The sequence below is a fragment of the Rhamphochromis longiceps genome, linkage group LG4, assembly GCF_057381845.1.
Source record: "Rhamphochromis longiceps isolate RC_006_pf linkage group LG4, R_longiceps_female_GT1.1, whole genome shotgun sequence".
Classification (NCBI taxonomy): domain Eukaryota; kingdom Metazoa; phylum Chordata; class Actinopteri; order Cichliformes; family Cichlidae; genus Rhamphochromis; species Rhamphochromis longiceps.
In genome coordinates, this window is record NC_140560.1 from 24324735 (window position 1) to 24347777 (window position 23043).

At 40.7% G+C, this 23043-nt stretch overlaps 1 protein-coding gene across 2 annotated transcripts in view; it reads left to right on the forward strand.

Annotated features, from left to right (window-relative positions):
* abca3b (ATP-binding cassette, sub-family A (ABC1), member 3b) overlaps positions 1–23023 on the forward strand; it is a 38856-nt gene extending 15833 nt beyond the window's left edge. For both annotated transcript variants that reach the window (XM_085404005.1, XM_085404006.1), the window contains exons 6-31: positions 172–431; positions 518–634; positions 1512–1632; positions 4338–4511; positions 4631–4812; positions 5991–6137; positions 6327–6456; positions 6559–6713; positions 7098–7253; positions 7366–7576; positions 7779–7929; positions 8532–8630; positions 10306–10504; positions 10591–10897; positions 10982–11255; positions 13077–13281; positions 13400–13619; positions 16078–16236; positions 16359–16531; positions 18007–18135; positions 18252–18446; positions 18552–18739; positions 18835–19005; positions 19102–19298; positions 19831–19904; positions 20526–23023. In XM_085404005.1, the coding sequence (XP_085260131.1) occupies positions 172–431; positions 518–634; positions 1512–1632; positions 4338–4511; positions 4631–4812; positions 5991–6137; positions 6327–6456; positions 6559–6713; positions 7098–7253; positions 7366–7576; positions 7779–7929; positions 8532–8630; positions 10306–10504; positions 10591–10897; positions 10982–11255; positions 13077–13281; positions 13400–13619; positions 16078–16236; positions 16359–16531; positions 18007–18135; positions 18252–18446; positions 18552–18739; positions 18835–19005; positions 19102–19298; positions 19831–19904; positions 20526–20657 (4526 nt within the window). In that variant the 3' untranslated portion in view covers positions 20658–23023. The remainder of the gene's footprint in view (positions 1–171; positions 432–517; positions 635–1511; positions 1633–4337; positions 4512–4630; positions 4813–5990; positions 6138–6326; positions 6457–6558; positions 6714–7097; positions 7254–7365; positions 7577–7778; positions 7930–8531; positions 8631–10305; positions 10505–10590; positions 10898–10981; positions 11256–13076; positions 13282–13399; positions 13620–16077; positions 16237–16358; positions 16532–18006; positions 18136–18251; positions 18447–18551; positions 18740–18834; positions 19006–19101; positions 19299–19830; positions 19905–20525) is intronic.
* Positions 23024–23043: the final 20 nt, after the last annotated feature.

Consider the following 23043-nt stretch of genomic DNA (forward strand, 5'->3'; position numbering starts at 1 on the left):
TCATGTCAGCTTCTAGAAGGAGGTTGGAAAGCTTTGACCTTGTGGAGCAGGTCACATTTTAAGTGGGCTTAAAATGCCCACTGAGTCATTTCATAGACGCTGATTACTGATGGTGTAATGGTGGTGTTAATATATTCTATTAAGTGCTCCTGCTTATTTTCTTATTTTAAGGTTATTACAGAGAAGGCTTTCTGGCAGTGCAGCATGCAGTGGACCGAGCCATTATGCACTCTTACAACAGAACCGCTGCCTCGCACCTGCTGCGTCCTATCAGAGTGGTCATGTCACGGTTCCCCTACCCTGCTTTTAAATATGACGTCTTCATCCTGGCTATTCAGAACCAGCTGCCCTTACTACTGGTGCTAAGCTTCACCTACACCTCCCTCAACATAGTACGAGCTGTGGTGCAGGAAAAAGAAAGGAAGCTCAAGGTATGTTTTACGAGCCTCTGTATGAGCTGGAGGAGTAATAAAATTGCCAGACTCTTTTAACCTGTGCTTTTTTTTGTGCATTCTAGGAGTACATGAGGATGATGGGTCTCAGCAACTGGCTCCATTGGAGCGCTTGGTTCCTCATGTTTTTACTCTTCCTCTCCATTTCGGTGTTTTTTGTTACTCTGCTCCTCTGTATCCAGGTGAGCCAGTGTTAAAAAACTGTCTTTGCTTACTGCACATTCCCGCCTGTGATGCCTTTAGCATAGCAAAAGAAACCATGGTACACATACCAGACTAAAGGTAAGAAGTGTAACGTATATAAACGCCGAAAGTGTCAGCTTCAGGTGATGATGAGCTTGTCCTGATGTTTCTAAACAAAACAAAATAAATAAATGGAAGAAATGGAGATTCTGAGTTCATCCAGTTCTCAAGAGATGCCAGGAATTTCATGGTTTGATCCAGGAGTTGTATCACAGCCACTTTCATGCATATTTCAGCATGTCAGTGGGGCAGTTTGAGGTCTTGTTGGCAGAGTTGTAACCACATCTGAGAAATTAGTAAAATAATGTCTGACCTGGAGGAGCATCTGGGTGTCTGAGGTAAAAAAGCATTATTTTACTATTTGTATATTGAGTGCTGCTTTGCATTTTGAGCTATGAGCATGGCAAAGAGAAATGGCAAACAATTCACAAAAATGAAAAGGCAGCCCACATTTTCATGCACTGAGCTGATTCTTTAAAGGGGATCAAACTCATTTTAGTTAACAGGCTCATACATCCCAATTAAATCTCAAGTGGGCTTTTCCACTAAAGCCAATACAGAATAACCTATAAAAACATTTATAAGTTGAAAGGCTGCAAAAGGCTGTAAAAGTGACACAGCTGATCTATGCTTACACAGGACACATTGCTTCCTGGTAGAAAATGCAGTAAAAAGCCCATAAATGATGCCCTCCAGCCCAAAAAGCTGTGAAGCAGCTATTAGGCTGGATGGGACCCTTTGGCTGGCCTATGTTTGACACCCTCGGTTTAAAGATTATAAATGTTGTGATTACTCAGACCCAATCTCGTATTTTAGGTGAGCCCCAACGGAGCGGTGCTGACCAGCAGTGACCCCACGCTGGTCTTCGTCTTCCTGCTCGTCTTCACCGTGGCCACTATCAATTTCAGCTTTATGATCAGTGCCTTCTTCTCACGAGGTGTGTGTTTCTGTCACTCCACTCATTTCTAAATGATAATATAATAATAATAATGTCTCTTTTTGACTGCTGCTGTCTTGCTTTGTAATGTATGTGTGAGAAAGAACTTTTCACTTCATTTCCTGAAATGCACGGTGTGTCTCTGAGACCAAAGTTTCTGCTTTGTTCCTTTAACTTTGTCTGCAGAATGCACACAGCAGTAAAAAAGAAAGCTATGTTTTATTTGTTGATTTGCACAGAATAATTGGATTTCTTTAGCGGTTGAGTATAGCACTTAATATTTTAATGGTTTTTAGTTTGTTTTTGCCGTTTCTTGGTGATCAGAAGTGTTGTGTTCCCTTTTAAAAAAGAGCAAGTCACTTTCAGTTCTTTCCATCTTCAGTCGAGTGAAATTCAAGCTCGCCTGCTCGGCCTGGACAACCTCCCCAATAAAGGAAACTATTTAAATCTCTCCTTTCCCATGATCCCTTTCCTTTGCTCTCTTCCTCATTCAAAGCTCCTCATTCAGACTAGCAGCCTCCTCTTTCAGCTTTCTACAGCGAAGTATCTTGAGCTCCAAATGCTTCTCTGCTTCAGTGTCTTGCAGTATTTTCAAAGAGCACTTATTTGCTTGTTTTTACTTTGATTTTTTTTACAATTTCCACTTGCTCTCATAAGAAACATGAACTCTATGACGGTAATGCCTAGGCTTTTAATTGAAGGAAACACCTTAAAAACCTCCATTTAGTTGTTTACACTGATGTTTTGACTTCTCTCACATTCAGATGTACTGCGTCTCTGCTCTGAGTAATGAATATGATGTGCTTAGTCACCTGCCCTGACAGTTTTCATTTGGTGCTTGAACATGAAAAGGTGCCCTGCCTTTTCTCTCTGAACAATGCTCTAATTGTAACATTTGACAACCTTATTAAAATCATTAAAACTAATCTCATTGAACTAAAAAAAAACCCAAAATAAAAATAACTCTGTCATGTTGTTTTCCTTCTGACCCTAGACAATGAAATCATTATATATTGAACCCCAGCTGGGTTCAAGGGTTTTGGTTCTAAGTGTTGACTTGGAGGCGGTAGAGGAAGAAGGGGGAGACGAGGCTTTTGCAGAAAATTGGCAAGAAAAAAAAGGATCCTTGAGTGACCTACACGGCAATTTTTATAAACAAAACAACAACAAAGATGGGCTGTTTTTCTCCCCTCGCTGTCTTTGTACGCGCAGCTGTGTGCACATACCCAGTGATGTGGTTTTTAAGAATAGATGATGGTACTTTGTAAATGCATGTTCCAAGCAGGCTCAAAATGTCACATTGTCTGTAACAAGTGGTTTTTGATGAGGTCTGTCAGGCTGTCTACAAATGGAAGTGCATTACTCTGCTTTCTTCCCCATTTTGCTCATCTCTCTTTTGTCCTATTTAATGCTTTCTTGTAGCTGCACTCAGGCTCGTCTGCCTATCAGAGAAATGGGTTTCTCAGCAAATGTAGTTCTTCTCTCAGTTATTTTCTCCGTCAGCTCTTGTCTACGTGTCTGTTTGAGTTTATCAGGTAGCATTTTGCAGTGTACCTCTTGGGTAACTCATGAGTGGACTGCATAGCTGACTGTTTTTATATATTTATTTAAAAAAATAAATAAATAAATAAATATAAATATAAATATAAATATATATATATATATATATATATATATATATATATATATATATATATATATATATATATATATATATATATATATATATATATATATATATATATATATATATGAGTGCTCAGTGAATACCTCAGGCAGCAGAAACCCAAGAAAGAGGAGGGAGACGAGGAACCATCATGGAAGGACAGGCCCCTGCACGGTATGTACCACCGGCAGATAGAGGAGGTGGCTGATATCCAGAAATCCTACCAGTGGCTGGACAAAGCTGGACTGAAAGACAGCACAGAGGCACTAATCATGGCAGCACAAGAACAAGCTCTGAGCACAAGATCCATAGAGGCTGGGGTCTATCACACCAGGCAAGACCCCAGGTGCAGGCTGTGTAAAGATGCCCCAGAGACAATCCAGCACATAACAGCAGGGTGCAAGATGCTAGCAGGCAAGGCATACATGGAACGCCATAACCAAGTGGCCGGCATAGTGTACAGGAACATCTGTGCCGAGTATAACCTGGAAGTCCCGAGGTCAAAATGGGAGATGCCCCCAAGGGTGGTGGAGAATGACCGAGCTAAGATCCTGTGGGACTTCCAGATACAGACGGACAAAATGGTGGTGGCTAACCAACCGGACATAGTGGTGGTAGACAAACAGAAGAAGACGGGCGTAGTGATCGATGTAGCGGTTCCGAATGACAGCAATATCAGGAAGAAGGAACACGAGAAGCTGGAGAAATACCAAGGGCTCAGAGAAGAGCTCGAGAGGATGTGGAGGGTGAAGGTAACGGTGGTCCCCGTGGTAATCGGAGCACTAGGTGCGGTGACTCCCAAGCTAGGCGAGTGGCTCCAGCAGATCCCGGGAACAACATCGGAGATCTCTGTCCAGAAGAGCGCAGTCCTGGGAACAGCTAAGATACTGCGCAGGACCCTCAAGCTCCCAGGCCTCTGGTAGAGGACCCGAGCTTGAAGGATAAACCGCCCGCAGGGGCGTGCTGGGTGTATTATTTTTTTTTAATATTTTGTAAGATGACTGTTGAGTCTGTTTCTTTCTCTTCTGTGTGTTCTTAGCCAATGTGGCGGCAGCAGCGGGGGGCTTCATCTATTTTCTCAGCTATTTGCCTTATTTGTTCCTGTGGCCGCGCTACGACTTACTGAGCCATTCCCAGAAAGTGTCAGCTTGCCTTATCTCCAATGTGGCCATGGCCATGGGCGCACAGCTTATAGGAATGTTTGAAGGCAAAGGTGAGACTTTGATGCGGCAATGTGGCATTCCCAAAATTTGTGATTATTTGTGCACAGCTTTGAAAACATGGAATTTTAATATTAATATAGGTTAATTTTGTCCGTGCCTTGCTCCTCAGGTACAGGAATCCAGTGGTCAAACCTGTTTGACGCTGTTACGGTGGACGATGATTTCTCCATGGCTCAGGTTCTGTGCTTGCTGCTTTTCGATGCTGTGCTGTACGGGATGGTGGCCTGGTACATGGAGGCGGTGTTTCCTGGAGAGTATGGCGTGCCTTTACCATCGTACTTCTTTTTACTGGTATGTTTTAAAAAGGCGTTACTGATGATGTGACAGTAAACGATGAATAGATGAGGGGATATAAGCATGAATGGCTATTTGCGAGCCAAAATTATGAAACTTTTCTGTCTCTCCTTTATTGGCAGCATTAATACCAAGTAGTATTTCAAACTTGAAAGAAACACTGCAACAAATGTAGTTCAATGCAAACACGATGCCGATCATTTTGTTTTTGCAAGTTCAGCGTAATTTGTCTGATTTATTACATTTCACGCTGTGCTCATTAACACATTCACCTTAGTACTTCCCTGGCTATGAGCTCTGCCAAGTTAAACGGGTATTTTCATGCTACCAAAGTCTGCAGGTGGGTGGCGTTAGGCAGCACTAGGGAGTGTCAGTGGTAATTGTTGAGATCTGTTATATCCAAGAGCTTTTCTCTGATAGAATGAAGCTGCTCTCAGTGAAAGTGGTTGTCACATACGGGGGCAGAAGAGTTTCCAAAATAGAGGTCTCAACATGTCGACCAGAGGAAGCCTTGGGTTCAGCTAGTTAGAATAACAGGAAATGTCTGAGTATCTAGAGCCAAAACAAATAAGGTTTATCTATATAACAACTATGAGCGATCACGAAATGGCGTGCCTTTATAGACATGCGCGCCTACACAAAAATAAACTCCTGCTAACCTTTTTCCCAGTTGTCAGGAATTTAAGGGACTGCCAGAAGGGTGTGGATTAGATGTTGACGCACTTTCCTCCATGTCCATTGTGTGAGTGGGTGTCAGATGGTGTTTCTGCTCCGTAAAAAGGGGAGGTTTGACTCCGGTCTTTAGGAAGTGAATCAGGAGGTGGTTTGGCTGGGAAACAATCTCTTCATGCAGAGTGTACATGAACAATAATAATGTTGGCTCGATCTCTCTTTCTTGTGATTAAGTGAATGATTGTGTTCCTCTTCCTTCCTTATGTCAGTGGATGATTACCTGATTCAGTGATAAGTCAGAACACACTGTGTGTGTGTGTAATATACGGTGCTATATTACACACACACACCGTGTGGTTAATATAGGATGCTATATTTGATGTTCTCCTAGTAAAATTATACTGTTAGATATACTGGAAATGAATAGTGAAAATATGGGGTAAAAGTTTTGGAAGAAATGCTGGTTTACTCCCCTTGTCTTCCCTGACTGTCTTCCTCTGCAGCCTTCATACTGGTGCAGCACCCCTCGCATGGCTTTGGTAAATGAGAAGGAAGAAGAAGAGGATGCTGAAAAGGCCATGAAAGGAGAGTTTATAGAAGAAGAACCTGCTGGACTCGTGTCTGGGATAAAGATTAAACACCTCGCTAAGGTGAGCAGCAAAACACTATGATCCAGAGAGTAATCATGACCACTTTAGCGTACGCTGCAGATGCCCCAGTGGAAAAGAAAGGCCACTAATAACTCCACCGTAGTACTCAGTGTTACTACTAAAAGGTAAATGGACAAAAAGGTTACGCTTCATGCATTCCATTTCTGCTCATGTCACGCGTTTTAACAGGAATTCAAAGTGGGCAACAAGACACGTCAGGCCGTACGAGACCTTACAGTGAACATGTTCGAAGGACAGATCACAGTCCTGCTAGGACACAATGGTGCTGGGAAGACCACAACATTGTCTATGCTAACAGGTTAGACGCCTAAATGCACATGTAAACAAGCAATAAATACACGCACACACATTAAACATGCCCCCTAAATGAAAAATTTAACTACCTTCCTTCATGTTTCAGGCCTGTTTCCTCCCACCAGCGGCAGGGCTTATATCAGTGGTTACGACATCTGTCAGGACATGGCTCTGATCCGACGCAGCCTGGGACTTTGTCCCCAGCACGATGTATTGTTTGATAACCTTACAGTACAAGAGCACCTGCTGTTCTATGCACAGGTATTTACACACTTATGCACTTTTATGTAAAAATACATCTCTATGTACTACACATCCACTATAGCTTAATGTTTCCACTTGCTGTTATACACATTATAGTACGAGGTGTTCACACTGATTCCATTAAAGTGAGTTTAATTGGTTTTGTTTATTAAAAACATTAAAAGCAGCACAAAGCATGTTTTTATTGTACTTTTATTACCCTTTTTTTTTTTTTGTCTTTTTCCTCACACAAAAACTTTGTATGAGTTGAGTAGCAAGTGAACTTCTCCATTTTCTGCACTTTCCTGCTGTCTCCCAGCCTCTCAGTTTGTATTAACGTAAATTAGCTGCAGAAAAAAACAGATGACAGCCTGATCCATTTGTTGTCTACTTTATATCCAGCTGAAAGGCTACTCCAAAGACAAGATTCCAGATGAGGTGGACCGGATAATCCGTATCTTAAACCTCGAGGATAAGCAACATGCTCGTTCCAAGACCCTCTCTGGTGGCATGAAGAGAAAACTTTCTATTGGGATTGCTCTCATTGGAGACTCCAAGGTCTGGAATTAAAAAAACAACAACAACCAAAGAACATTAGAGTCATTTGAGTAAAATGTGTAAGTATGGGCGGACTACTGCAAACCTTCTTTTCCTTTCTGCCCATCTGCAGGTTGTCATGTTAGATGAGCCCACATCAGGTATGGATCCATCAGCACGACGTGGCACCTGGGACCTTCTGCAAGGGGAGAAACGCGGCCGCACCATCCTGCTCACCACACACTTTATGGACGAGGCTGACCTGCTCGGTGATCGAATTGCCATCATGGCAGGAGGAGAGCTGCAGTGCTGCGGCTCACCACTCTTTCTCAAGAATAAATATGGTTAGTGAAAGCATACTGTACTCTCAGATGGATTCTTGAAAGGCAGTTTTTCTTTCCTAGACTAGCGGTGGTATTACAAAAGCATGCATTGAAATTTTGCTGTTTTGTTTCAACAGAAATACTGCACGTGGACCAACTCACATGCAGTTTAACTATTCTTGGGACTGATTCTGTAAATGTCTTATGTAATATTTTTAACCAGGTGCTGGATACCACATGGTGATCGTCAAGGATGCTCTTTGTAACGTGTCCGAGATCACCCGCCTTGTTCACATGTATGTTCCCAATGCCACTCTGGAGAGCAGCGCTGGAGCTGAGCTCTCTTATATTCTTCCCAAAGAAAGCACCAGCAGGTGAGCATTGATCATACGCACAAAAACACAGCGTGCGGACTGACCTCTTTGTAAGAAAGACAACAGGCTAGAAGTCACACCGGGTGAAATGAACAACTACTATTAGACTGAAAAAACTGAAAGACTCGGGGTTAGACATACAGGGACATTGGAGTTATTTCATTCAAGTATACAAAGAAAAACAGCAACTGAATAATAAAATAGTCATATAATAAAAGATGTAATAAACTGTAGTATTTTAACACATTATGCGCAATAAAATGTAGTTATTTAGGAAATTGTTCTGCTCTCACATGTCTTTTTATTGCAGACGATTATGTATGTATGGGGAAGGAAAAGAACAAAGAAAAAATGGAGTGAGGGAAAAGCATGGAAATATTACTTTGAACTGTTAGAAATGGGTCAACAGATTATACAATACCACAAATTGAATCAGTGAATGTATTTAATAACTCAAGCCAGCTTTTCATTAAAAATGTAACTCATTTTCACTTGACTACTGGTGACATGATTATATTAAATAAAGGTAGCAGCAATTTTGGCTCTGTGTTTTGTTTTGTTTTTTTAATTTTATAATCAAACTCTTTGTTGCTTTCTATCAGGTTTGAATTGCTGTTTGCTGAGCTGGAGATGAACAGAGAGGAGCTGGGCATCGCCAGCTATGGCGCTTCAGTAACTACTATGGAAGAGGTTTTCCTCAGGTAGGAAATATAGGACAAGTGACAGTTTTTCTCTCCCTTAAAGTCATTTTTCTCTCGGGTATCACAGAAAATTAGTCTCTGATCTGTAAAAATACCATTTTTGTAAAATTAAAAGCTTTAAAATGACGGATCACAAAGGCAATAAAATATTTTCTGGGGAGAATTTTAGTGAAGATGGGGATAAAACTGGTTCAGAGCGTACTTAAGTAGTAGGTTTAATTAAGTTCAACTGACTCTGATCACATGGGGGACATTATGTTTGCTATCAAATGTTTGCTCTAAAGTCTATGAAGATTCAGTGAATTTTGGAGAAGGAAGTGGTTTTCTTCCGGACGTTTTCAACAGTAGGAGTTGAGCCTGCACAGAAAAAATGAATGCTATCAGAACCTCCTTCCACAACACACTGCTCCTTCCCTGTCATCAGCTTCCAATGTAATCTAAAACAGAGTATGCTGTTGCAAAAATGGGTCCAGAGAGTAATCATAGGACACTATGGATCGAAGCGTGACAATGATATTTCTCTATATAGTGTCGTCATCAGTCAGGTATCACTTGGAGCCAAACGGTGTGCAGACCTTTCCTCCTCCTTTTATGTAACGTAAGATAGTGTTACATTCACAAGCAGTAGTGTAAGACTAAATGTCTTCTAGTATATAAAACAGTATGGACGTGATAGAAAAGGTTATAGTTGCTTCTAGTCGTAGGTATAGGGTGTTCAGTGCCTGAATCTTTTACGCTTTACTGAAAATCGTTTTTGGAATTTGTGGAACTTTAGACGCCACCTTTGATAGAAATAAAATATAAAAAAATTTGCTTGCAAACTCAACTCTTCCTGATCCACTGCAGTCCCAGCCGCCTTATTCAGTTATTTTTTTCTTCCCCCTGGATTTAATATGCGTATCTGTGGCAACGATCACAAGACCGCATCCACTGCGGAAGGCTTACGCTGTGCTACTTCAGCTGGCACGAGTTTAACATTTGTATTTGCTGCTGTTCAGGCCTCATTATTTATGATTCATACTGAGAATCCAGCAGCGTGTTCTGGCCATTGACACGTTGCACCAAAGAAAAGCTGCTGTTGGAGCGTTTGGTCGTTTAGCTTCTTTCGTTCATTCATATTTTACAGCCGAGTGTAATAACTCCATTACACAATGCTGCCAATTAATTATTATCAAACTATAATTATTCACAACAAATAAATCACCTTTTAATAGTGTTTTCCTGAGATTTTGTTGCTAATTTGTTATTGAGTTGGTGTTGAGTTGAAAAGCTTTAAAATGTAACTTCTGTGTTTTTTCTTTTTTTTTCTTACTTGTGAAAGTACATTTCACAGATAAGTGGCATATTAAGAATATAAAACTAAACTGCACGCTCACAAAGGCACTCTGTGAGCCTCTCATTGATTATTGAATTATAAATAGGCCCAGAAATATTTTTTCCCTGCTGTCTTCACCGCACTGTGCTGAAATGAATTAAAATGTTACAGATTGAATAGATTCTTCTCTCCTCATACATGTTTCTATCATAAACAGTTGATATTTAATGTTAAACTATCTAAACTATCTAAATTTTATTTTTATTTTTTGTGTCAGCTATAAAACCAATGGTGTTTTGTTTTGTTTTTTCTTTGTTTTTTTTTTTCAGTGGATAAAATGAGATTTATTTGTGTTTCCAGAGTTGGAAAGCTGGTGGACTCTAGTTTGGATATCCAGGCGATCCAGCTGCCAGCCCTGCAGTACCAACATGAGAGACGCTCTCATGACTGGACCATGGATGATGCCAGCAGCATCAGCGGCTTGACTGATGTCACTGACTTCACAGACAGCGGCACACTCATCTCAGAAGACTGCTCCAACATTAAGCTGAACACCGGGGTAAGACAGAGGAATAAAAGCGATGCTCAGCGTCTTTTTAGCGAATTTGCTCTGTTGATTGAAGCTCCCATTTTCTCCTGTAACAGGTCAGACTACACCTGCAGCAGTTCTATGCCATGTTCCTAAAGAGGGCGCTGTACAGCTGGAGAAACTGGAAGGTGATGGTGGCTCAGTTCCTGGTCCCTCTTGTCTTCACTGTTGTGGCTTTATTTGTGGCACGCACCCTTCCCAGTCATAATGACGCTCCGAAACTGAGTCTGGGACTCAGTCGCTATGGTCCCACCAGGGTTCCCGTTTCTCTGCAGTCTGGGGCAGGACCCCTGGCTTCTGCCTGGGCAAGCGTATACGGTTCCCAGCTCTCTGCCCAGCTTGGCGAACTTACCAATGCTACTGGTAAGCGTAACGAGGAGGACAAATGCTTGGTGTTGCTGCTCACTTTTGGTATTTACTGATCGTAAGCCTTCGTTCTCCCTGTAGACTTCAACGATTACATCCTAACTCAGGCGGACGAAGAAGGAGGCAGCTTTAACGAGCACTGCGTGGTGGGCGCTGTTTTTCGAGGTAGCAGCAACCACTTTGCAGAAGCTACAGCCTACTTTAACAACGAGGGCTACCACACACCTGCCACAGCACTCATGATGGTGGACAATGCCCTGTTCAAACTTCTAGCAGGGCCGAATGCTTCCATCCAGGCAGGCAATTATCCCATGCCACGCAACCTGTCTGAGAGTGCTCAGAACCAGCTCTCAGAGTGAGTAGAGAAAGGATGGGGTAGTATTTGCTAGCAGTGGGAATCAGCAGATATCCCATGATGCGATATTATCACAATACGTCCTTTAGGATTCAATATTATTGTGATTTCTAATATTTTGTTAATCCGAAGCATCACAATAACACATATTGCGATTTTTCACATTTTTTTTTCAACTGCAGATTAAGATAAAAAAAGTTCAACTTTTGACGATATCTGAAGTCAGTCTTCCATCAGTGTTTGATTTGGTCATTACATGCACTCTGTTTCTATTAATACAGCAATTAACTGTCATAAATTGTTGAAAATCACATATCTGTTGCTGTATACATAGACAGGAATTCCCATTTAACTATTATAGTTGTGCTTCAGCAAGTCTAATGAGTCGAGTCCCCTCGAGTTGTGCTTATTGACAAAGATGGCAACACGCTGGCAATCTGTTTGCAGATTTAGAACGATTATTCGCAACACTTCGACAATCTCCCTGAGAGTGAACGCAGTCAGTCCAAGTCAGACTGCAGTAATTTTGCCTCCTGCCACAGGCGACCTGTACAATCACGAGTGAACAGCTAAAGGCAACCATTTAGTCGCCACAATTTGCAATCGATCACAAAATGTGAAAAACAAAAAACTATATAATCACCACGCAGCCACCATTTTTCTTCTTTTTTTGGAGATGCAAGGAGGTTGTTTTCCTATTTTGACTTGTGGGACTGAGCCGTTAGCTGGCTCTGAATTAGGACGTAGTGTTGGCTGGTTTTTCAGTTGAGCCAGTTTAATGTTTCCTCTGCTCTGGATGTTGGTGCATGAGATGAACCTTGTTGTTCATAGTATTTTAATTTGATTTTTTTTAATTAAAAATTTTCAATTCTATGCTGGATCAGTTGAGACTGAGCCTAGTATTTGCTCAGTCTCAAAAACTTCAAACATTCAGACTAATTAATAGAAGTTAGTTTAAGAGCACAGTTCCAAGCAACTTAAAAATCACAGAAATTAGACAGATAGAAGTTAGATTTTCTCAATTTAGTCATTTTTGTATGTGATGCGTACACCTAGGGCTTTCCTTGAATCAGAATTTTAGATTTTTCTAAAAACAACAACAAAAAAAACAATCAGCACATGTGTACTCCTGTTCAAATGAAGCTCTTTCCTTTCACGCAAAGAAGGTGTGAGTGAGTAAACAGCTGAAACCAATTCACAGCACTTCCCAGTATGAAGTAACTAACATCTCTCCTCTCCAGCTTCAAACAGTTTTCTCGTGTTTGATGTTGCAGGATGGTTGCTCTACAATATTTTTAATTTCACTGTCACGAGGCTCAAACATTCAAAGTGTTGCTGTGTTTTTTCTCTAGTCGAGCTCATTAATACCCTTTACTGTTTGGAAAATAACCCTGCAGTGATGAGGGTGAGCCAAAGTGACACATCATTGTTACATGAAGCAGATTTGCTTCCTTTCTTTTAGGGTGACTAAACCCATGTGTAGCTGAAAACCTTGGGTGTTTTTTTCACTGTGGACTTAGAAAAAATGATCTCTCCACTGCTTGTCCACCTACAGCAAATGAGGCAGACACAGACAGTGGAACATTTTGCTGCTGGGTATCATCCCTAAAGTGTTGGTAGAGACCAACACACCACCACACCAGTCTTAACAGGGTTAAGATTTCTGGTTTCTGAAATATAAATCAGGCATTTAAATTGTATTCAAGTTATGTTATAGCAGTAAGACTTGGGACATAGAAAGACGCCCTGTCTGCAACCTTTTCCCACCTCTTTTCCATCTTGTGGTGTAATCGTCGCACTCTTTCATTCCATTTTATGTAGGAGTAAGACAGGGTTTGCCATTGCTATCAACCTGATGTATGGGATGGCCTCCCTGTCCAGCACTTTTGCCCTGCTGCTTGTAACAGAGTCCTCCATCAAGTCCAAGCATGTGCAGCAGGTCAGCGGCGTCTACCTGGCAAACTTCTGGTTTTCAGCCCTGCTTTGGGACCTGGTCAACTTCCTGCTGCCTTGTCTCCTCATGCTGGTCAGTATGACATCTGTTACTACTGCAATACTCAGACAGGATAATAAGGCAGATTGATTGGTTTCAATATAGGGTTTTGTGAATCTGTTGTATGCATATATGTGTATATTTCTTTCAGGTGGTGTTCCAGGCTTTTGGAATCAGTGCTTTTCTAGAGGACAACCACCTTATAGATGTGTTGTTGTTACTTCTGCTGTACGGCTGGGCTGTGGTGCCTCTTATGTACCTGCTCAGCTTCCTCTTCTCCACTGCTGCTACTGCATATACGCGCCTCACCATCTTCAACATGATCTCAGGCACTGCTACCTTTCTGGCTGTCACCATCTTGACGATCCCAGGTGAGAGCGGTTATGGATGGTCACCAGTCAAAATACGACAGCCCCTCTTTTTCATACTGCTAGTTGTTTTTTAGGTACACTTGTTTACAAATGAGCAAATTTTAAATTAGCCAATCACATGGCAGCAACTCAGTTCATTTAGACATTCAGACACATATTCAAGGCGACCTGCTAAAGTTAAAAACAAGTATCATAACAGGGACGAAAGGTGATTTAAGTGACTGAATGTGGCATTGATGTTGGTGACAGACAGACTGCTACATCAGCAGAAGACCACATCTGGTGCCACTGTTATGAAGAGGAAAGTCAGGGTGTAGTTCACACGGGCTAACCAAAATTAGACAATAGCAGATTAGAAAAACATTGCCTGGCCTGATGAGTCCCATTTTCTGCTATAACCTTCAGTGTGTTGGGTTTAAAATTCAGAGTAAACATGAAAGGATGGATCCTTCCAGCCTTGTATCAACGGTTCAGGCTGCTGGTGATGTAATGAAGTGGAGGATATTTTATTGCTCCACTTAGCATCAACTGAGCATCATTTAAACACCACAGCCTGCCTGAGGACTGTTGGTGACCATGTCCATCAATTTATGACCACAGTGTTGGCTGCTAGCAAGGTGTACCTATTAAAGTGACCAGAGCTTTTACGGCTCAATATTTTTTCCATTAACAAACTCAATATTTTTAATAAACTCAGACCAGCAGTAGGGCTGGGCCATATTATACCGTTCACGGTAATACCGGTATAATGTTAGGCAACAATAGGAAAATGAAATATCGCGATAGAATATGAGTAAAACGCGCATGCGCAGTGCCTTTGTTTTCATACGCACATGGCCGATTGTTGAGTGAAACAGATGAACCAGAATTGGTTTGTAAAAATGGTGCAACTTCAGTGATGTGGAACTGGTTTGGTGTTTGTCCGTCAGATACACGACAAAGCACATTTTTTTGCAGAACATGCAAGCGGCCGTCGTTATTGTCGTATTTGTCGGACTAAGATGCTCTTAAATCTGGGAGTAATCTGGGTCCTAAACTCCTTATTCTTCAGTTCAAACGAACACTGCAACTTTAATAAAACGATCAGCATTGCTGCTTTACCAGGTGTAACTATGAAGTTTAACTTCCAGGCATCCATTAAAACAAAATTTATTACATTTAACAGAGTTAGAAGTTAGCGGGAAGCTAGCGGAAGTTAGCTCGCTAGTTACCTAAGCATGATATTGCATGTTCTGACTGAGAGATTTCTGAAAAAAATCAAACGTATAGCTCTGCTATCACTTCCAACATAAATGAAGACAGGAAACTAAACAGCAGTGACGTTTGTAGGGTTACTGAAGTTGGGCTAGCTGGTATATAATGATGTGCTACGTGATCGCTAGCGACACAGCTATGTTAGCATAACATAAACAGGGAAGCTGGAGGACGAACACTAACACTTTTCCACTTATAAAAGTTAACGTTAAGGTTCCTCATGGTTAGAGACAAATGCAATCGCATGGCAGGGTGCTGTAAACAGACCAAACTTCAGTCAGGAGAACAACTGAGATAATCCATCCACAATACGAGGTTAGTCATTAATATACTGCAACAACATGGGAATAGCGCAGCTGCCAGAGAATTCAACATTAATGAATCAATGGTACAGAAGTGGAGGAAGCAAGAAGAATGAGTTTAATAAAGTTTGATTTATCTGACTGCTTTGTTTCGCTTGATGTGCCTTATAATCCCGTGCACCTTATGGTCCGAAAAATACGTATTGCATACTGCAGTTTAATTTTGCAAAGCACCTCTTTTTAACTTCAGTGGATATTATATATGGTTATGCTCAGGATATGTCAGCCCATTTCTACTGGAAATGCCTTTTGGTTAAACTTTCAGCAAGGAATTTGTATTTGCACTGTTACATTTTTATAAAGCTTTAATGTACATAAAAACCAGCTTCTTATTTAAGTGAAAATAAATGGAAGGTTTTCTTTTTGCGCTAGTAATGTTGTGGAGTTGTATTTTGTCTCGCATCAATTATATCGTCAGTTATATCGTTATCGCAAATTTTCAAATATATATCGTGATAAATATTTTTGGCCATATCGCCCTGCTCTAACCAGCAGTATGTAATGTGCCAACTTCATGTATTTAAAAAATCACTTAGTCCTTCTTTTTGGCATTAGGGCTCATCTCCCAGCAGCAGTGCTTCTGGCTTGGCTCTGTCCTTCACTGAATACAATAGACAGTTTAAGTATGTGTGGGAAGTCAGTGAAGAATCATGTTTTATTACCTCCTACTGGTAAACTGGATTAACTTTGTGAAAAGGAGTGGGTTTGTGAGACGTACTTGTGATGAGAACCCTGGATCTCTACACACTCGTTTAGGTCCTCGTGGGGAAAAAAGATGAAGAATGCTTAAAAAATAAATCCATCCCGTTAAATATATTTTTATTATAATATTTCCTGTCTAGAGTTGGAGTTGCAGCACATGTCACACTTGCTGGATAAGGTGTTCCTGATCTTCCCAAACTACTGCCTGGGAATGTCCTTCAGCCAGTTCTACCAGAACTATGAATATATCTCGTTTTGCACCTCCAGTTTTATGACTGAATTAATCTGCAAGCAATATAGTAAGTACTGCCTAAAAGATTAATCGCTTGATTTTTATTCTTAAAAGTTATTTTATTTGTGCCGCGAGTACAGAAGTTTACTTGTGAAGTGCAGAGGTAACCTGGTGATTCTCTGTTTGTAGACATCACATACCAGCGAAACTACTTCTCAATGTCAGAGCCCGGGGTGGGACGATTTCTCGTGGCCTTCTCCGTGCAGGGTGTGGTCTTCATCATTCTGCTGTTTGTCATCGAGCTGCAGTGCATCCACACTCTCTGGAGACTTTTCACCTCACTGTTCAGGAGGAGCAAAAAGGTAGATGAATTAAGAGGGTGCTTAAAAAGACTAAAATATTTCTTCATGGTTAATTTGCAAACATTTCTGCTACTAGTGTGGTCTATATTATGTTGCATTTGAAATGCGGTCAGTTTGAATTGTGTTTTTTATTTTTTCCAAGGGAACAGTTTTGAGTCTTGGAGGAATTAAATATTGATTAGTATATTAATCTGCTTCACCAGAATAGATACCCTTGAGGCACTTGGTAGTTCTAAAATGGATTACCACCTCTGCATTCATCCTCACAAGGACATAATATTTGGAGCTGTAAAATCCATGCAAAGCTGAACAGTTGGACTTTAGGGATTATTTGACATTGAAAAATTGCATATGAAATTATCATTTGTGTTGCTAATTTAAGAAAACACCTCAGAGCTAAAACTAGAAGTAAAAGTGATTAGGTGATTGTAAGAAAAAAGATTTATTTCATTTGTGAAACAGTCACAATCTCGGTCATTTTCTCTTTTCTCGTGTTGAAGATTAACTGATCTTTCTTTGCAGTGGAAGGCTGTAAACTCTGGTGTCAGGCTGGTCGGACACAAAAGGCTTTTGAAAGATGTCATGTTTGAGTATACGGGTCAGGGTTATGACTAATGATCGCAGAAAACATTCTATTTTTAATATTTAGTGCTTACGTTTGAATTTGTGAAGTGGTGCGCATGCGGAATTTCTCAAGGGTGCACTGTGACACTATGCATGGCTATTGTGGTGGTCCATGGAGATAATATTATTAGTATTGGGTGCAGCTGAGGCTCAGAAGAGAGAGCGTGACCTTTACTAATTAGAAGTTTGGTAGTTTGATACATGGCTCCTCCAACCTACCTGAAAAAGAATCCTTGGGCCAGATATTGAAAGGGCCTACGCATAGACAAAGCCACGTGAATGAAGCTTGTTGTAAGAAAGCACTGACTGTGCTCAAATTGCCATATTTACGCTGCTACAATGATAAATGCATATATTAATTATGGCCACTATGGGTTTTTGCTCATACTGATCATCTATAGCTTCAGACTGCTTTAAATGCTCAGTTTCAGATTGTTTTTAGGTCACTCAGCTAAAGGTCAGATTAAACCATGGCGAGGTGTCCATTGTCCATCTCTCTTATAATGCCAGTATTTTATTAATGGGCATGTTATTCTGAAGGTCCAGCTCTAAAATGATTGTTTTGTTGTGTTTCCCACAGACCCACTCATGTCAGCGATGCACACTGCAAAGACAGCTGCACAATGTTTCCTAAAATAGCTACTTACCAAATCCTAAGACCCTATATGCTCTTTTTAAGGGAATCAGTTGAAACATGTTTCTGCAGTGTAACTGACCTAAAACGGACTTGTCTTATCCAAAATGGCACATAGAAAGCTATTTCACATAGAAACTGTGTGCATAGAAATGCAATTATCTGATCCCTTTTAATATCAGGTGGATATCATGTCATTTTTTGGTGTGTTTTTTAGGTACCCATGGCAACAGCACTGCTCCCAGAGGACCGAGATGTTGCCGATGAGAGGAAGCGGGTTCTGGAGTGCCAGCCGATAGTAGAGTCTATGGTTGGTAGCCCCCTCATTCTGCAGGAGCTCAGCAAAGTAAGTGGCTTAGCTGTATTTTGCTTATTTGCAAAGGTCTTGACTTATTTTTTAAATACTTGGACTGAGTGTCCCAATTTTGAAATACATGTAAAACTGTTATCTCCTCTTCACAGGTGTACAGCAGCGGGGAGAGTCTCCTGGCTGTGGACAGGCTGTCTCTCGCTGTAGGAAAAGGGGAGTGTTTCGGCCTGCTGGGCTTCAATGGAGCAGGAAAGACCACGACTTTCAAGATGTTGACAGGCGATGAGAGCGTCACGTCTGGAGATGCCTTCATTGATGGATACAGCATCCGGAGAGACATTAAGAAGGTAAGAGGGAGGGAGATGGGAGAATCCACAAAATCTAGAGTGGCGAACTACACTGCTTTCAACACACACAAATATTTAAAAAGAAGATTTATCTCTGTATAACAGGTGCAGCAGCGCATAGGGTACTGTCCTCAGTTTGATGCAGTATTGGACCACATGACAGGAAGAGAAACTCTGAGTATGTACGCCCGGCTCAGAGGAATCCCAGAGAAGTACGTGTCTGGCTGCGTGGAGAATGTCCTGCGCTCGCTGCTGTTGGAGCCTCATGCTGATAAACTGGTCCGCAGCTACAGGTAGGTAGCTCTTTGGTGGAGGGAGGATACACATGTTATCCTGAAGAATGCTTGAAAAAGTTTTTCTAATAATGTGGCGTAATGCACATATGCAGCGGCGGTAATAAGCGGAAGCTGAGCGCAGGAATGGCTCTGATTGGTGGGCCTCCTGTCATCTTCCTCGATGAACCTTCGACTGGGATGGACCCCGTTGCCAGGAGGCTGCTGTGGGACGCTGTTACACGCACACGGGAGTCTGGCAAGGCTATAATCATCACTTCTCATAGGTACATGCTAAAGAATATGGTAGATAGCAGCTGATTTGCTCCATCTAGTTAAGCTTACACCTACCTAACTTTCCCACCGATATGTTCGTTCATCAGTATGGAGGAGTGTGAGGCCCTGTGCACCAGGCTGGCAGTGATGGTCAACGGTCAGTTCAAGTGCCTCGGGAGTCCCCAACATCTAAAGAGCAAGTTTGGCAGTGGCTACACGCTGCTGGCTAAAGTCCATGTAGAAGCTGAACTGGAGCACAGCGACCTGCTGCTATTTAAAGACTTCATTGAAAGCACCTTCCCAGGTCAGAGCCTCGTGATAGAAGAGTTGTTTCAATATTTCTAAATCTAACTATAAATACTTCTCATAAAAAATGTGAGTTACTAGAAGTAAGTTCTCAGGGATTGAAAATACCAAGATCATAAATAATTATATATATCTTAAGCTTCAAGCATGGCATTGCATGTTGAGGAAATTCTACCTGTTGTGGCTGTTTGCTGCCACTTGGTGGTGTTATGACTATATCCAATAACAAAAATGTATGCTACTCTTTCTCAAAAGACAGAAGCCATAATATCCAAAGACCTTACTCTTAATAAACTATACAATGAAGTTCCTTTTCTTCGTGGTGAAGCCTTTTAAATCCTTTTAATGAGTCTGTATTTGACCAATGCGGTCAAACCGAAATATTCCAAAAGGGTAAACAACACACAAGCGGCACATTTACAGTTTACTGAAACACTCAAGTGGGACGATAAGCTCATCAGATTAAGCTATTATTTTCAAAGTAAAAGAATAACAAAGCAAATGTAACTGTCAGTTTTCTTCCACAACAGGAAGTCAGCTCAAGGATGAACACCAGGGAATGGTGCATTACCATTTGACTGACAAAACACTAACCTGGGCACAGGTACAGTTACTTTTGATCTTTTACCCAGCATCTGTTTGTCTATACTTTAATTGATCGTATTATGTTCTATTTTCTTACGTTTACCCCTGACCTATCCCTGGATAAGTGAAAAAAAGATGAATGCACAAATGATGGAAATTATATTTATTTTTGTCCTTTTTTTTTTTTTTTTTAAATTATTGTTTTTAGTCATCTGTGAGTCAACTTTGAAGTAGATCGCTCACAAATAAAAAAAATAAGTCCCTGCACTTGTGCTGTGTTATATCTCCCTCTATTGGACAAAATAGTAACTACATTGTTTAAGTCAGTTTTTTCTAGTCCTCTTGTAACTTGATCAAGGTTTCAACTTGACATTTTCCACGTCTTGATTGCCGTGTTTTAATTTTAAAGTCTGTATTCATATCATAACTTTAACATACAAACTTGCTGTGATACATGGTGCACAAAATGCCTTGGAAAATACTGAAAAACAAAAAAATGTATATATAAAAGCTAACCGGTATTTGGATGTGCATGAAAAAGTAGATTTCTTTTTTTTTGTCTGCTTAACTGTGTGCAAATTAAAGGTATTAAATGTGATCTTCACTTTTCCATGTCCTCTCTTTCTCAACTCCCATCTAGGTGTTTGGCACTTTGGAGGCAGCCAAAGAGAAATACCACATTGAAGACTACTGCGTGAGTCAGATATCACTGGAGCAGGTGTTCCTTAGCTTTGCCCAGTTTCAGCACTGCACACAGAGCGAGAGGAACTAGGTGAAGAATCTGTCCATCCCATCGCCCATTTCCTACACTACGTGCACACGGCCCTTACGCAGGGACTTGCCTCGGTTACATCGCCAGGCGTGGAGAGGAGAACACAGTTCATCTCCAGCGCCGTTTTTAAACCTTGAACACGAACACACACTCTGCGGGTCAGTGGCAAACACCAACTTCAGCGTTTCTTTTATTGTATCACCCGGATGTGTCTTTCTTTGGTCACTCATGCCATTTGCTGTTGTTTAAAAGTAGAAGAACTGATTCTGATTACGACACGATTACACTGACTCTTTTTAGCGAGGTCAAACAAAGAAAACTGCATCACTCAATAGATACTACCACTACTATGAAATGTGTGTGACAGGGATTATTTGTGTGTTTTAATTGAGTGTACAGTCTGTCATTTTGTTATTTATGATTTTTATTACTTTTTGTGTGTGTTCAAAAATGTGTGCTTTATTTCGGTGACTGTCAATCATTGCAAGAGAACGGACCACTCCAGTTGATTTTATTGTGTAACTGTCGCACACCTTTGAGCCCTATCTAACAAATGAGGGTTCCTGTTTCTTTATGTCGCCCTTATGAAGAAGGACTGTTTTTGTTTTTTTCCTTAAGAGCCTCTTAATGTTGCCAGATGTACATAATGCGATGTGTTCATGGTACTAAAACCATTTACTCATTTAAAGCCTGTTTTGGAATCATTAATGGATGCATGCCTAAAATAGGACTTGCAAAATGCACGAAACTGGGAGAGCAGAGAGCTGCTAGTGAACAATAGAAGGCCGTCCAGACTGAGGATTAATCCACAGGGTACATTTAGTCTCTTCTTAGAGCATTTACTACATCTCAATTTTCAGCTCCTGTTAGGTAACTATTCAGTTTTCTGCCCAACAAAAGTACAGGAACAGTGTGTTACTATGTGGATATCAGCTTCAGTGCTTACGTCGAAGCTGTTTATAAAAAAAGAAAAAACCCACAAAGTGACGCTGGAGATTTTACTCGTGCCATTGTTCTGGTGAAACTCAAAGTCTTTCAATTAAAATTGGCCTAGAACACCGAGACTGCAATGACCTTTTATTGTTTTTTTCCATCAGCTGTGCAATTCACATGCTGCACCTGTGCATGTGTAAAGACAGCGACAGATAAAATGGGAGCCCACTTCCTGGATTCATCCCAGAGTCTGCAAAACAGATTGAAGACTTTTAATGTCTCCAAAATGAATTCTTACTCAGTATCCTGCTGTTGCAATCTGGGATAACCACACCGAGTCCTTTACTTGACATTGCTGTCCTCAAAGAAACACTTCCGAGAAATGAAATGAATGTATACCGTCTTACACACAAAAAGCTCTCTGACAGCTGTATTAACAGCTTGATATATCCGCAGTGCTTTCTTTATGCTAAACAAGAAACTGATATTCCTAAAAACCCCACAGATGTGTTGCTTAGAGGTTTTCAAAGGTTTTTACATTATAATTTCTGTGTATTTGCACAAATCCTCTTTCATTATGTGTGTGACTTGAAATAACAGCATTGTTAGACAAGTAGAAAAATGATAAACATTTAAAAGGTTTGTGCTGCTGATATTGAAGAATGTTTAACGCTGAAATGTGGTGTATCAAATTTAAAAAGGGAATTTACATCATTGTAATTGTGTACTGTACTGTACCATGCCATGGGACTGACTTTGTCAACTCTAAATGTATCGCTACTCTTTTTAAATTAAATAATGCTCTATGCAAAAGGATGCAAAGCCCAGTGTGGGATCCTGTTTTTATATTTCAGTTTGTTCAGCATTTGTCCTGAATGGTTTTGCCACCAGAGGTAAGTGGTGAAGGGTTTTGAGTTTATTTTGTTGTTGACCTCTTCCTGGATTAACCACACTGTGACAGACAAGGATGGGCAACCACATCATCCCCAGAAAGCTAACTCTCCCTTTAGGCCCCACAAAAAACCCCAAAACAAAATGCACACAAAACAAATGTATGTTAGAAATGGGTTTATGTAAATCTAAGCCAACCTAAAGCTGGACATCATGGCATACCTGCACAGAGAAGCAGGAGAACTGAGGTAGGCTAGAGTGAGAGAGTGGATAGCACCAGGTGTTCGAGTGTTTTACGATGCCCAACACCACTGGAGGAGAGCAGCGACAGACCAGTAGGAATGTAATCGAGTATTCATGAAGTACTTTAAGTATTTTCTTTTTTTTTTTTTAAATCTTATGCTACTTCAAGCTTTAACGCTACTATGTTTTGCTCTTTGTTCCATTTATTTTGAAGTTTTTATTTATTTTTTATTCTTTTTAGATTAATTGCATTGTTATAACTCAAACTACCCAACAATATATAACTAATTAAAATTATTAAAGACCACAGGGCTACACA